General features: G+C 30.3%; 2 protein-coding genes across 2 annotated transcripts; one reads left to right on the top strand and one right to left on the bottom strand.

The window, feature by feature from the left end:
* The first annotated feature begins 633 nt into the window (after nucleotides 1–633).
* On the top strand, nucleotides 634–1542 carry LOC140450633 (uncharacterized). Its single transcript, XM_072544294.1, has one exon. It carries the CDS (start codon nucleotides 634–636, stop codon nucleotides 1540–1542), a length of 909 nt encoding a protein of 302 aa, XP_072400395.1.
* An 8817-nt stretch (nucleotides 1543–10359) lies between these two features.
* Nucleotides 10360–12038, bottom strand: LOC140450632 (uncharacterized). The gene is made up of 3 exons (XM_072544293.1): nucleotides 11874–12038; nucleotides 11526–11594; nucleotides 10360–11471 (listed from the first exon to the last, which is right to left on the bottom strand). The coding sequence occupies exons 1-3, from the start codon at nucleotides 11950–11952 to the stop codon at nucleotides 10360–10362; spliced, it is 1260 nt and encodes a 419-aa protein (XP_072400394.1). The 5' UTR covers nucleotides 11953–12038.
* Nucleotides 12039–15435: the final 3397 nt, after the last annotated feature.

Genomic DNA, 15435 nt, shown 5'->3' with positions numbered 1-15435 from the left:
TAGTTTTCTCCTTATATCTTTATGGTATTTTTTCGGAAGATTTTTGTCGTTATGTTATGTCGTACATCGAGAAAAAAAATTGGTATAAACCATCCTTATTGAGATCATCCTGTATTTTATGTTTTAACAGGTTTTCTCGTATTTCGTTCCTCTTCTTTGCCCTCTTCTCACTGTCCTCAAAAAACTTTTAAATAACGGGATCTGTGCGTACGGTGGATTTTTTTAACCTTTTGGGGCTGTGGTTCTGAGAAGATTCTATTATTTCTTCATTATTTCTTTCTTCTATTATAATTTCACTCTCTTCCAACTGATTTTCTTCTGATGGAACAGATGGGTATTCAACAGTATTTCTGTTTTTCATATACGGTTTCAAGAAGTCCATTTGCTTTTGGTACTTCCATAACCTAACTGGTGTTGCCTGTTGTCCACTTTTTTTATGTTGTCTTCTAAGAGCTTCTCGGTGGCATTCTCTTAGCTTTCGCCACTGTTCCTTAGCAGCTGCGGCTATAATTAAAAAAAAACTATTAATAATGAAAAAGGTTTAAAGCAATTGATTTTATATATGTATTTTAACAAATTAAAAAGTTGGTGGTATCAATTTCACATTTTTTCAGGTATTTGGCCACTGGTAACATGTTTAAAACTGTAGCATTAAGCTATAGATTAGGAGAGAGAACCGTATCGAATATTATATCTGAAGTATGTGCAGCTCTATGGCAACGTTTACAACCCAATTACTTGCCTGAACCAACAGTGGAATCATGGAGAAATATTGCTATGGAATATGAGAGAAAATGGCAGTTTTATAACTGTTTAGGTGCTGTTGATGGTAAACATATTGCCATTCGGAAACCGCTTCTTAGCGGATCTTCCTTCTACAACTATAAACAATATTTTTCCATTGTTTTGATGGCGACTGTAGATGCAAATTATCGTTTTACAACTGTAAACGTGGGTTCTATGGGTAGGTTTAGTGATGGAAATATATTCGCCAATTCCTCGTTAGGAAAAATGCTAAACACTAGGTCTTTACAACTGCCTGAACCAAAAGCGTTACCTGGGCAAAATATAGAAACACCGTATGTCTTTGTTGGAGTCGAAGCCTTTCCTCTAATGCCAAATTTAATGCGTCCATATCCCAAAGTGAGAGTGACTGGCAATTACCAAAGCAAGGTTTTTAATTATCGATTATCCCGAGCAAGGCAAACAGTAGAAAGTAGCTTTGGAATATTAGCAGCTAGATTTCGGGTGTACAAAAGACCTTTTGAATGTAAATTGGATACCATAGATAAAATAGTGTTGGCCACAAATGTACTCCACAATTATTTGAGAACTGATATTCTCTCAAACGCCAGTAAACAGGAAGAAAATGACGAAATAGACAACAATTTGTGTGAAAGTAACTTGAGTTCCCTAGCACCAAACCGAAATAGAAGTTCTAATGAAGCATTTTCTGTTAGGCAACGTTTCACTGATTGTTTCAATTCTAACAACGGATCTGTTGACTGGCAACGTAAGGCTGTAGAAAGGGGACACTTCTGATTAAATAATATGCAAATTATTGTAAGATTATCTCAAACATAGTGTATTGTGAATAAATGATATATATATTGTAATGATGTATTGTTTGTGAATATTTTAATGAGCAATGAGTGTTTTTTAATAATATATATATATATATATATATATATATATATATATATATATATATATATATATATATATATATTGTTATGATGTGTTTTTTTTTTGAATGATGAGCAATGAGTATTTTTTAATAATATTATAGGGTTTTTATCGCGGTTCTCAAAGAATTAGTTTGTAAGTACTTTTTTAAATTATCTTTATTATAACTATTATGAAACACACATATATATCTAACCTAGCCAATGTAAATTTAAAATAAACTATCTTTAAATTGATATTCTTATAAAACTAATTAAATTCTATAGACAATGTTAAATTTAAACAAACTATCTTCAAAATTGAAATTGTTATGACACTAACTAAATTATATTAACAAAATTTTGTACCTTTCTTTCACTGAATGCCTAAATGAACTGTTTTCCACTATATATATTCTAATCACCACTGAATGTCTTCGTACTTCGGTTATCCTTGTTTTTGTGAAATTACTTTTTCCAATTATCAGCTTCTACCAATTTAAGATATATTTTTCTTCACCAGCATTTATAAACCACCAAACAAACCAGCAAAACAGCATTTATATTTATTCTTCTTTTCAATATACCATTATCCAATTATTATAAGTTGATTTATACTAATCTCCAATCATAATATAATTTTAATTTCTTCCAATATCCATCCAATATTCTTCTAATATACTTTTTTAATCTTCAATAATTATTTTTGTATAATTATAAATGTGCATTAAAATATATGCATAATTTTTAATCTTCATTTAACTCACTATATTAAACAATTGGACTATTTGTAACTGATTCACTGACTCCAACTAACTTTCATATTTCTTACTAAACTTTCTGACTGACTTTCTGACTAAAAACTCTTCTGACTGCTTGACTTAAACTTTCTGAACAATTGACTTCAATAACTAAATGAGTCTATCTTCTACTAACTTTCATAATAAACTGGCCATCTTGAATCCAAATCACGGGTATTTATATCTTTTCAATCTTCCAGAACCATCTGGTAAGAAATCATGTTCGATTTAGTTCTATTTCTTCTATATGGATGTTCTCGAAAAAAGTATCTGTTCGATCCACCGACATAATCATTATTCCAGAATGTTCCAACATAAACAAAGGTCAAATTCTGCATTCTGGAAAATTCGTTAATGTTCTATTGATAATTTTGTTGACATTTAGGCTTTTCAGATCAGAATAAACATTTAAATCAGTAAATATATATAAATTAAACATTTTAAACCAACATTATTATTATAACCCCACTTATATTCCTAATTATTTAAAATGTCACTTGGAGAGTAAGTAGATCTGTCTGTCACTCACATATGTATAGTTGGTTGCCTAGTCACATGGCTCACTTAAATATATCTACCACATTATAATTACTAAAATACAACTTTTTACAATTATTATATGCTAATTTCTTAAAAATGCCCTCACATAAATAATTTTTATTAAATTCTCTAGTATATATCTTCTTAAAATAACCAAATACTTGTTATATCTAATATTATCTAGTATATAACTTATAAATTATTTTCTTTAAACACTAATCTTATCAATATATATATATATATATATATATATATATATATATATATATATATATATATATATAGGGTTTTTATCGCGGTTCTCAAAAAATTAGTTTGTAAGCACTTTTTGAAATTATCTTTATTATATCTATTATGAAACACACATATATATCTAATATAAACAATGTAAAATTTAAAACAAACTATGAAAATTCTTATGACCCTAATTAAATTATATTAACAAAATTTGGTACCTTTCTGTCACTGAATGCCTAAATGAAAGTGTTTTCCACAATAAAGATTTTAATCACCACTCAATGTCTTCGTTGTCAGCCTTCGGTTATCTTTCTTTTGTAAACGTTGTCTTGCCAAATACTCCACAATGTTTTAATTATCAGCTTCTACCGTTTTAGAATATTTTTCTTCCTAATAGTATTTAAAAATCAGTAAAGTATTGTTCTCTCCTCTTTTCTATTTATTCGTCTTTCTAATAATCTTTTTTTTTTTTTTAATCACCAATCACCATATATTAACTCCAATCCAACATACATTAACTCCAATAAATATGTCTCCAATCACAATATACATAACATAATTTTTAATCTTCAATAATATTCTCTTAGTTCTGTTTCTTAATCTTCATTGAACTTACTATATTGAACACCTGGACCTTCTGACTGACTATCTTGAAAATCTGACTAACTGACTGACTTTCTTGTCAGTCATATTTCACTATATTGAAATTATGACCGACTGACTTTATACTGACTTCATACTGACTGCTTACTGACTGCTTACTCACTCCTTGAATCCAATTCACATCATATTTATATCATTTTCTGTTGTTCACGAATGTTCTTAAAAAAATATCTGTTCGAATCTTTCTATTTCATAGACATAACCATGTTCGCGAAGACTCTAGTGCGAACAAAGGTTAAATTCTGTCTATTGACGTCTTTCTAGATAATTCTTTTTATGCTATCTAGAAGATTACTATTCTAACTAAAATTCTATCTAGAATTTTATGGAAATTCGGGCTTTTCAGATCAGAATACAAATTTATATATAAATTACACATTTTAAATTAATAAATAACACTATTTTTAATCCATAATTCTATATAAAAGTTCATACTATCCAATTCACTTAAGTGTATACTTGGTTGCCTATAAAGATGGCTCACTCAAATATATTTACAATCTTATAATTATTAAAATAAACAAATTCATTGCAAAAACACTTTTTAACTTATTATTATGTTAATTCCTTACGAATTCCTTAAGAATAAATTATTTTTTTTAAACACTATTTTTCTTTCTCCTATGTTTAATATCATCTCAATATATATATATATATATATATATATATATATATATATATATATATATATATATATATATATATATATATATATTGTAACGTTTAAAACGTTACATTTTTGTTCTTATTAATTTCAAAGTACTTTCCACTATTTTCTGCGCATACTATTTGATTTTTATTGATAATAAGTTCTTTTTCCTTTGTTTGTATTCCTATATTTTATTTCAATATTTTGCTATTACAAATAAATCCGCTGATTAATTTCTTAAGTCCCCTCGTAGTCCTACCTTCGCTTACTTTATAGTACAAGAAACAGAAACCCCACTCCTAAATAATTTACTTCTATCAATCCGACCCGATTTAATTTCTTTTTAAAATGAACCAGCAAACGAGAAGGTATTATTAAAAATATAAGTCCTCGTGGTCAGAAACTTCCAACGGTCTGGGTAAGTTAATACTTTGCTCTTTTTACAACATATTTTCATACTTTAATTAAGAATATATCGTATAATTTTGTGTACGCAAGTACTTAAAAACTGCTTACAATTTTTATTTCCTTTTTACCTTTGCTGTAATAATAATAATTCAATATAAATCGTATTTATCGCACAACTTTGTCTTTTTCATTTTTCATTTAATAATTTATCTATTAATTACAATTATTAATTTGTGAGTTTTGGCAACATCAGAGAATTCTGGATCGGTATACAGGTCTCGGAGAGAAGAGCTTTCCGCTTGCCAGAATTCTTCTGTTGTTGGACAAAACTCGTGCCATGACGAGTTTTATAGCGGCTTTTGTTTTTCTAGCCACCTTGGTTTTTATTCAAGAGAATCCACCTTGGTTTTTATTCAAGAGAATCCACCTCGGTTTTTATTCAAGAGAATCCATCTTGGTTTTTATTCAAGAGAATCCACCTTGAAGAATACAAAAATGAAATTGTTTTTTTTTTTTTTTTTGAATAAGAAATCCATCTCGATTTTGGAAGTCCGCATGGCTTTGGATTGGAGAGGGATCCACATGGTTTCGGCTTAGCGGCATGGTTTTTGCAGACATTGTATGGTCCGAGTTGAGAAGGAAACAGCAGGAGGATTTCTCATAGAGTAGAGCTAAGTTTCTTTATTTCTTGAGATTTTGTATATAGATGCTTAATTCCCTGTTGTTAGAACCTCAATTTAATTGTTATTACATTTTGAATTATTAAAATATAAATAAATAAAGATATGTGTTAAAGAAATTATTTTATTAATAATTCCCGATTTCTCAAATTAAGTTAGTTTATGCCGAACATCACCCCTGAGGGGTTTCAATGTGCAATGGGTGAGCTAGCCGTTACAATATACAGATTGAACGAATTTAAAACGGAACATACAATTTAATATAGGTCTGTTTGAACTGCATTTGAAATAGTGGACCAATATAAAACTTGGACAAAAATAAATCCATACCCGGTGATAGACATTGTATAAAATATCGTTCAACTATCTGTCTCCTTTAAAGGAAAGAGGAGCTTGCCTAATAGTCAGAGAGATAGAGCCGAAATTTTGAACTGATCAGTAATAAGACATTTCTCTATTGGAATATATTCATTGTAACTGGGTTAAGACTTTGCCTTACAGGCGGACGCCCCTCGTGGTACAGGGGGTGGCTATACAGGGATGAAGTTGTAATTTTTTTCGGAAAAATTAACGATCGATAATATGGCTGAAAATTTGCCCAGAGTAAGATCTTGGTATAACTAGACGAAATCCCAAAGGGCGGACGCGAGAGTGGATACATAAAGGGTGGCGGACAGGCGTGAAATTGCAATTTTTTGGGGAAAAATTAACGATAAGTAATATGTCCGCCATTTTCATGGCTCATTATTTAGCCCCTAAAAACTCTAAATCGAAAAGAGCGGACAGCTGGGTTGGTACAGAGAGCCATAAAACGGGATCAAATGTACCACTTGCCTGCGCATTTTAGGTCTCGGTAACAATTTTCAAACTGATTTTATTATGATATTTTTATACCGATTGATTTGAAAATTTGTATGCTCACTTCTGTTACTATTCTGAAAAGCGTCAAGTAGAGTTTTCCTCAAAATTTTCCAAAAAAATTTCCGTAAATTAAAATTTTCGTAATTTTTTGAGGTAAAATCTAATTTGTAGAATCCTTTCGATTTTCTGTCAGTTATACCATGATTTTTTTCCAAAAATTTTCAAACGATTTTTCCGATAAGAAAAAAAAATTTAGAAAAACTTTTCTAAAACATTTGATAAAACTCTACGTCATCGTCTGAATGTTTTATAGAATATTTTGTAGTTTTAAAATGATATTATGATAATGTTTTTTTATTTTTCAAACCAAAGTCATATTTACTTTACAAATCACATTTTTTTCTTAAATATACCTCTGGGCAAATTTTCAGCCATATTATCGATCGTTAATTTTTCCGAAAAAAATGACAACTTCATCCCTGTATAGCCACCCCCTGTACCACGAGGGGCGTCCGCCTGTAAGGCAAAGTCTTAACCCAGTTACAATGAATATATTCCAATAGAGAAATGTCATATTACTGATCAGTTCAAAATTTCGGCTCTATCTCTTGGACTATAAGGAAGCGATAAGTGGTTTGACAGCATAATAACTGCTTGTGTAGTCTAGTTTTTTCAGTGATTCTAGGCAACCTATTTGGGTGGAGTTTTGACTTGTTCTTGAAAGAATTCAGAATCCAGCAGCCCGCTGAAGTATTGGATTTTTATAATATAATTATTTGACAACCTTTTGTTGGCCAACCACCTAGAGCGGAGTTGAGCCGAAATACATTGATTTCGTATGTTCCGTTTTAAATTCGTTCAATCTGTATATATATATATATATATATATATATATATATATAATATATAATATATATATATATATATAATATATATATATATATATATATATATATATATATATATATATAATATATATATATATATATATATATATATATATAATATATATATATATATATATATATATATATAATATATATATATATATATATATATATATATATATATATATATATATATATATATATATATATATATATATATATATATATATATATATATATATATCGTGGGCATACTGCAAAAACTGACCAAGTCAAATATGATGCTTTCGAGATAATTGATGTTGAATATTTTGTAATTTTATTTGAGTTTATTTCTAAATCAATTTAAAAGGATATGTATTTTTTCTTTCCAGGTATTAAATGGTTGAAGTTAGTGATTCTAAGTATCTCAAAAGATCTTTTTGTTTTTCGCAAAAAAAATTGACTTGGTCACTTTTTGATGTAGAAATTTTCTCATATTGACATCATGGCCACAAAATGATAATTATTGATCAATAATAAAACACAAAGAAAATACCTATGTCTAATTTTATTTATTTACAGTGTAAGGCTGAAGTTTCAAATAAAAACATTTACTTTATTTTTTAAATTGGAAAATGATAACAAAAATGTAAAAGTTTCTATACTAGAATTAATCTGACTCCGAATCGGACAAGTAGAACTAATCCAAATCCGAATCGGACAATACTGATGGCTCTGGAGCAACATCTTTTTTTCCACTCTCTGATGGTATTGACTGATACCAAGCATGGAATTCAGAGGGAATTGTTCCTGTCTTACATAATTTTAGAAGATCCTCTTTTTCAAACCAAAGTCATATTTACTTTACAAATCACATTTTTTTCTTAAATATACCTCTGGGCAAATTTTCAGCCATATTATCGATCGTTAATTTTTCCGAAAAAAATGACAACTTCATCCCTGTATAGCCACCCCCTGTACCACGAGGGGCGTCCGCCTGTAAGGCAAAGTCTTAACCCAGTTACAATGAATATATTCCAATAGAGAAATGTCATATTACTGATCAGTTCAAAATTTCGGCTCTATCTCTTGGACTATAAGGAAGCGATAAGTGGTTTGACAGCATAATAACTGCTTGTGTAGTCTAGTTTTTTCAGTGATTCTAGGCAACCTATTTGGGTGGAGTTTTGACTTGTTCTTGAAAGAATTCAGAATCCAGCAGCCCGCTGAAGTATTGGATTTTTATAATATAATTATTTGACAACCTTTTGTTGGCCAACCACCTAGAGCGGAGTTGAGCCGAAATACATTGATTTCGTATGTTCCGTTTTAAATTCGTTCAATCTGTATATATATATATATATATATATATATATATATATATAATATATAATATATATATATATATATAATATATATATATATATATATATATATATATATATATATATAATATATATATATATATATATATATATATATATATATATATATATATATATATATATATATATATATATATATATAATATATATATATATATATATATATATATATATATATATATATATATATATATATATATATATATATATATATATATATATATATATATATATCGTGGGCATACTGCAAAAACTGACCAAGTCAAATATGATGCTTTCGAGATAATTGATGTTGAATATTTTGTAATTTTATTTGAGTTTATTTCTAAATCAATTTAAAAGGATATGTATTTTTTCTTTCCAGGTATTAAATGGTTGAAGTTAGTGATTCTAAGTATCTCAAAAGATCTTTTTGTTTTTCGCAAAAAAAATTGACTTGGTCACTTTTTGATGTAGAAATTTTCTCATATTGACATCATGGCCACAAAATGATAATTATTGATCAATAATAAAACACAAAGAAAATACCTATGTCTAATTTTATTTATTTACAGTGTAAGGCTGAAGTTTCAAATAAAAACATTTACTTTATTTTTTAAATTGGAAAATGATAACAAAAATGTAAAAGTTTCTATACTAGAATTAATCTGACTCCGAATCGGACAAGTAGAACTAATCCAAATCCGAATCGGACAATACTGATGGCTCTGGAGCAACATCTTTTTTTCCACTCTCTGATGGTATTGACTGATACCAAGCATGGAATTCAGAGGGAATTGTTCCTGTCTTACATAATTTTAGAAGATCCTGCTTTTTAAGTTTAGAAATAGGAATTTCTTTAGAGTATAATAGTTGAATTTCTTTTATAGGATTTATAACTCGTTTAGTACGTCCAACTACATTGAACATAAGAAATTCTGGATCACTATAGTTGTACTTAAATAGTATATATTGCGGTTTATCTGCTTCATATCGCATACATTTAATTTTTAGCCAATTAACACGATTTCCGTTTTCATCAATGGTTCTATTTTTAAGAGTATTAGCAGCTAGGGTCTTTATGTCAAGAAAATCATTATACCTTAATTCCTGTACGTTATATGGATCACTTCTTTTGTTTCGGCCTCTTTTGGAGCGTGCCAGTCTAAAATTGTTTAACCAATCATGCATAGTGTATACTGGAACATTCTTTTTAGCATTTTCTATGGCGCTGTGCATGGAATCTACTTCCATATAAGAATGCCCAGATTCCAAAAAATTATGCTGTACAATATTTAAATTGCTGTTTTGTACGATAAATAGAAATAATGCTGCAATAAACTGATTTCTGTTTTGACCGCTACAGGTATCAGAGAACAAACTTATTTCGATAATATTTTGTGGCAAAGATTTTATAAACTTAAGCAGGCATGTACCTATTTCTGAACTGCCCCTTTGACCATTAATTTCAGTCCATGCGTAGCAGTGGGCTTTTTGACTAGCTGCTTCGTAAATTGTGAGATTGTACGCGCACAGCTTTCTACTGTAATACATTGGTGAGACATCTGAAGAAGGTATTTGCAGAACGCTTTGTAAATCAAACGTGACACTTAAAAAACTATTATCAGTCATGAGACTCTTTGTCAGATTTTTTTGCTAAATTTGCTTCGTCTCGTCTTTTAATGTGATTCTGATATTTTTCTTCTAAATCTGCAGCTTTTGTCTTCAAGTAGTTCGTGCATGTTAGGCACTGATCCTTTTTAGGCTTAAAAAAGGACAAATTAAAGTTGGTACCAAAAATGCGACGGTAAGTTATTTGAGATGCGTATTCCTTTCCCGTTTTCTTGCAATCTTCCACATATAGTTCGTACATTTTTGCGATAGATAAATTAGAATCTAAATATTCTCGTTTAGTTGATGATCTACAGTAGTGAGATGCCATGGTTGGAAAACTTTGTACATGCGCTTTGATTGACGCTATAATATCAGGTTTGGTTTTATTAGCCGGTTCCTTTTTGCCACGTTTGTCGTTAGCTGCAAATATTCCTATATCATTTGCTCCAGAAAATGCCTTATCCACTGGCCCGTGGCTTATACACAAAGTGCGTAGAAAGAAATTCTTGCAAACTCGAATTTTTTTACCCTGGTTTAGGAAATGATAGTACCTACTTGCAGTTTTGAGAGCACCTGTTCCAGAACGAACTCTTCTACAAGTAGGTTCTTTGCTCGCAACACAACAGAGAATATAATCTTTTTGACGATTATAGTCTAATCTCCAAAATTCCGAGCATAACTGGTTTCTGAAATCATCATTAAAACTAAGAGAGCATTTGAATTTACAAGAGTTGCAATTAATCAATTTTGTTTTTTTTGCTGCAATGACTGTTCCTTTTGATTTGTAAGGCAAACTTGACATTCTATTTTTCTTTTTAATATTTCTTTTCCATCGGGAAGGGTTAGCTCTTCTCCAACGACATTCTTGTTTTGATAAGGGTACATCACTATCAGTTGATTCAACATTTGATAAACCATCATCATCACTCGGAATATAGTTATCACTACTGCCGGTAGAAAAATCTGAACCACTATCAACGACCATTTTCTCAAACGTAGGTGACACAGGTATATTACTCACCTCAATAGAGCTATTATGTTCTTCACAATGTTTGGTATTCTCTTTTTCATTATCAGACGTGGTAGTTGAACATCCTTGCATTAGAGTAGTATTGAATGAACCTAATTAAAATATTAGTTTAGGATAAAAAGATCAGTTTTAAAATGTATATTTACCTTCCGTAGTGCTGGTTCCAGCTGACAAAATAGGAATGTGTTGTGATGTTGATTTAGAAGACCATAGTTCTGAAACCGTTACTTATTATTAGTCACCCTAATTTGATCTCATTATTATGTTTTATATTTTAAAACAGCAAAATGATCAACAACAAAAATCTACATAGAATATTAACTTTGTATCAGCGGCATTTACTGTTGATGGTTAGGAAGTGGGGCGATAAATATTATTTTTTAAGGAAAACGTTTATCTGCTAAGAGCTAAGTAATAGATACTTTTATAATTTGTTGTCCTCATCATAACCTCAAAATTATTTTCAATAAATATTACGAAATTACAACACTCACCTGCGTTATTTTCATGTGAAGTACTAGCTTCGCCTTCATCTAAACACATTTGTACTAAAAACTTTCCCCTGGACGTCATAATGAAAGATAAACTTAATATTTCCTTTTCCAACACGTGATAATTCAACTGATAAACATACAACGTGTAGGTAAAACTAAAACATCAAAAAGTGACCAATTCGTAATTGCCAATTGTCGCAGTTCAATGTTGATATGAAATGTGAATCACATTTCATGCAAAAGTGACCAAGTCAACATGATCATTTCTTCCAGTCTATTGATACGCATACCGAGACATAGACATTTGGATGTTATGTGTGTTGCGGCATCGTGCCTTTATATTTTGACTTGGGCACTTTTCCAGGTATTCGGTTACGTCTTTCGAGTGACTTGGATTGATAAACGAAAAATCGATAAAAATTGACTTGGTCAGTTTTTGCAGTATACCCACGATATATATATATATATATATATATATATATATATATATATATATATATATATATTTATATATATATATATATATATATATATATATATATATATATATATACATATATACATAAATGTTAAAGAAATAAATTTAAAGAACATGTCTGATATTTGTTTAGAACCCTCTACTTTTATAAACCTTTTAAATGACCAAAATATACATAAAAGAAAACTTTCCCTTAAAGAAATTATTATTGCTTGTTTTTCATTACTTAAATTTTTGTAATGTCTAAGTACATATTTTTCTTTACATTTCAAATTAAACCTTTAACAACAACTGATTCTAAAATAAGGAGATAGAAGCCAAACTACAATATCTCCGAATTTAATGATTTTTAAAAACGATGTTAACTGTACTTAGATGAACATCAAATAATATTGTAACAATTGTTGAATGTATTTGTCACACTACAGTATGTAAATTAATAATGTTGATACAACATCAAACCTAATATATTAGTACTAAGTTCAATTAAAAATAAAATTACTTACCGTCTGTACAATTACATTCTTTGTCTATCTTCTCCCACAAACCATCCTTTAGTTTTGTTCTCATGTAATCTTTATTACTAGTAACATACAAGACATTAAAGCTTCGAACAATTTCAATAAACTTTTCCATTTTTCACTAAATAACAACAAAAAATTGGTCACTTAAACAAAATAAGTAAGGTTAGGTAGGGACCCACGACCCACGAAATTGTGTTGCTAGCACAACTCTATCCACGCCAACAAGTCTGGCATTAGCCTGGCCGTGGTTTGGGTTTAATATGCGTCGCTCCGTCTAAAATCACGTTTTACAAAATAACCCACGCGTGTGCTGCGCATGGGATGTGCATGGGCTGTGCTCAATTTGCGCCGGGCCTAAAGGTTTTAAGTGTGTTACATTTTGTAAAATAAATTTTTTAGAATGACTGACGCCGGATTTTTAAAGGGACAGTCTGACAATTTACCTTTAGTGGATATGTTTATGGTTTAAATTTTTTCTCCTGCTGAAGTTAAAACTAACAGATAGGATATAAACCATAGTTAATAGTTCTACGTATATTATAAATCGATAAAAGTATTTTTCATACAAGTAAAAACTTATTAAAGTTAAGAGGAAAGGAACAGAATGTAAAATTTTGACGCCTGTAATCATTTTTTTCGAATCATGAGAAAACTAATAAGTACTTTTGAAAAATTTAAACGCGGAATGAAAGATTACTTTATTACCGAGGGCCGAAAGTCCCTTAGAATGAATAAAAAGTTTCTTTTGAATGAGATATTTGAAATTAAAAATCACACATTTTTTTTTTATTTTTCACCCCTGTTACTTAATAAACATTGTAGAAGTTTTCAGAGACTTTCTGCCCTCGGTAATAACGTAATCTTTCATTCTGCGTATTCTGAGAAAACTAATAAGCATTTTTGAAAAATTTAAAGGCAAAATGGAAGATTGCATTATTACCAAGGCCGAAAGTCCCTGAAAACTTCTATAATGTTTATTTTAATAAGTTACAGGGGTAAAACAAGAGAAAATTTAAATATAGTGATTTTTAATTTTAAATATATGATTTAAAAAAAATTTTTTGGTTACTCTAAGTGACTTTCGGCCCTCAGTAATAATGTAATCTTTTATTCTGCATGTAAATTTTTTAAAAATACTTTTAGTTTTCTCAGGATTAGAAAAAAATGAATGCATGTAAAACACATTGGCTCGAAATTTTGAGCCTACATCCCTAACTGGAATTCACACCAAGGCAATGGGCAACCGGCAATACGCGATACGCTACATGCGATATACAATATCGTTTCGTGCATTTGTTCTCATCGAAGCAATATATTCATTCGATATACAAAATGTCCGTCGTGAACAACGTCGTAATTTCTTATTACATGTTACGACGAATACGATTAAAAGCAAACAAAAAGAAACGTCGATGTTGGGTGCGACCTTTTCATGTGAGAAGTTTAGTTCATTCAGTGAGTGTGGTTGCTACAGAACTGAGTTTGGACCCTGAAACATTTAAAAGTTTCTACAGGATGAATAAAGAGAATTTCTCAGTTTTGCTGAGACTTGTTTCTCCGATTATCTTCAAGAAAGATACGAATTACAGATTAGCAGTAAGCTCCGAGGAACGTCTGCTAATTACTTTGAGGTAAGTGTAATTTGGCAAACAATAGGTTCTAATGACTGGATAAGAAAAGTTTTATATTTAACTAATACCAAAAGTATTCTAGTACAAAAATACGATTACAACATAATTTCAAAAGAAAGAAGAATTAGTTTACTATTGCATGTTCCAAGTAGCAAGATATTCAGCTGCCGATACATTAGAAGAGTCGTCGTGACTCCACTGGGAACATGCCGACGAAGAAGTGGGGCATGCAAATTACAGATTTTGTTCTCCTTCCTGCTCCGCCAATATGTTGTCGATTAACTAACACTGATCTCTTAAACCTCCGTTTTCTCCTGGAATCCATTTGCATAACATCTGGCAGCAGGCTCTGTAGGAATTCCAAGTCTGCACTGATGGGTTTTTCTGCGTTAGTTTGCCGTTTCATATATTCTATAAAAGATTTATCCGCCTCATCTGACAAAGTAGAAGTCACAGATGCTGCGCGATTCTTTTTCTTTAGTGTATGAACAAGATGTTTAGGACGACGCAGAGGTAATTTTTGTCCTTCTGCGTGTTCAACAGCACTACCTTCACAGTCTTGTGTATGAGGGGGGTCTTCATTGTCTTCTTCTATGGCGGTTGAATCTGTATTATTGGTACTCGTATTATAATCTGTCTACCCAACAGAAGGAGTTACCACGTGAATACCATGTGAACTCATGAAATATTATAATATTCCTACAAACAGTCAAACTAGTCAGAATTCGTGGCAAACAGTTGACCAGTGAGAGAACAATAATACTGTCATTAGTGCTACCCTCCCTACTCGCGCTGGTCGACTATTCGTTCATAGTTTCGGACGGTTTGGCCGCTTGTTCGAAGAAACCTATTGATACCGCCATGTTAGCATTAAACCAGTGCCGTACCAGAAAAATAAAATAAAAAGTTATACAGACAAACATTGAAAT

The sequence above is a fragment of the Diabrotica undecimpunctata genome, chromosome 9, assembly GCF_040954645.1.
Source record: "Diabrotica undecimpunctata isolate CICGRU chromosome 9, icDiaUnde3, whole genome shotgun sequence".
Taxonomy (NCBI): Eukaryota; Metazoa; Arthropoda; class Insecta; order Coleoptera; family Chrysomelidae; genus Diabrotica; species Diabrotica undecimpunctata.
Note: the sequence above shows the minus strand (reverse complement) of the source record. Positions and strands in the feature narration are given on the sequence as shown.

What these genes read in the sequence shown, in the direction of transcription:
- LOC140450632 (XM_072544293.1), bottom strand. Translation starts at nt 11,952, where the DNA reads ATGACGTCCAGGGGAAAGTTTTTAGTACAAATGTGTTTAGATGAAGGC. An exon ending in TTCACATGAAAATAACGCAG is followed by an intron (nt 11,595 to 11,873) that starts GTGAGTGTTGTA and finishes TAACGGTTTCAG; the next exon opens with AACTATGGTCTTCTAAATCA. An exon ending in TGGAACCAGCACTACGGAAG is followed by an intron (nt 11,472 to 11,525) that starts GTAAATATACAT and finishes TATTTTAATTAG; the next exon opens with GTTCATTCAATACTACTCTA.
- LOC140450633 (XM_072544294.1), top strand. Translation starts at nt 634, where the DNA reads ATGTTTAAAACTGTAGCATTAAGCTATAGATTAGGAGAGAGAACCGTA.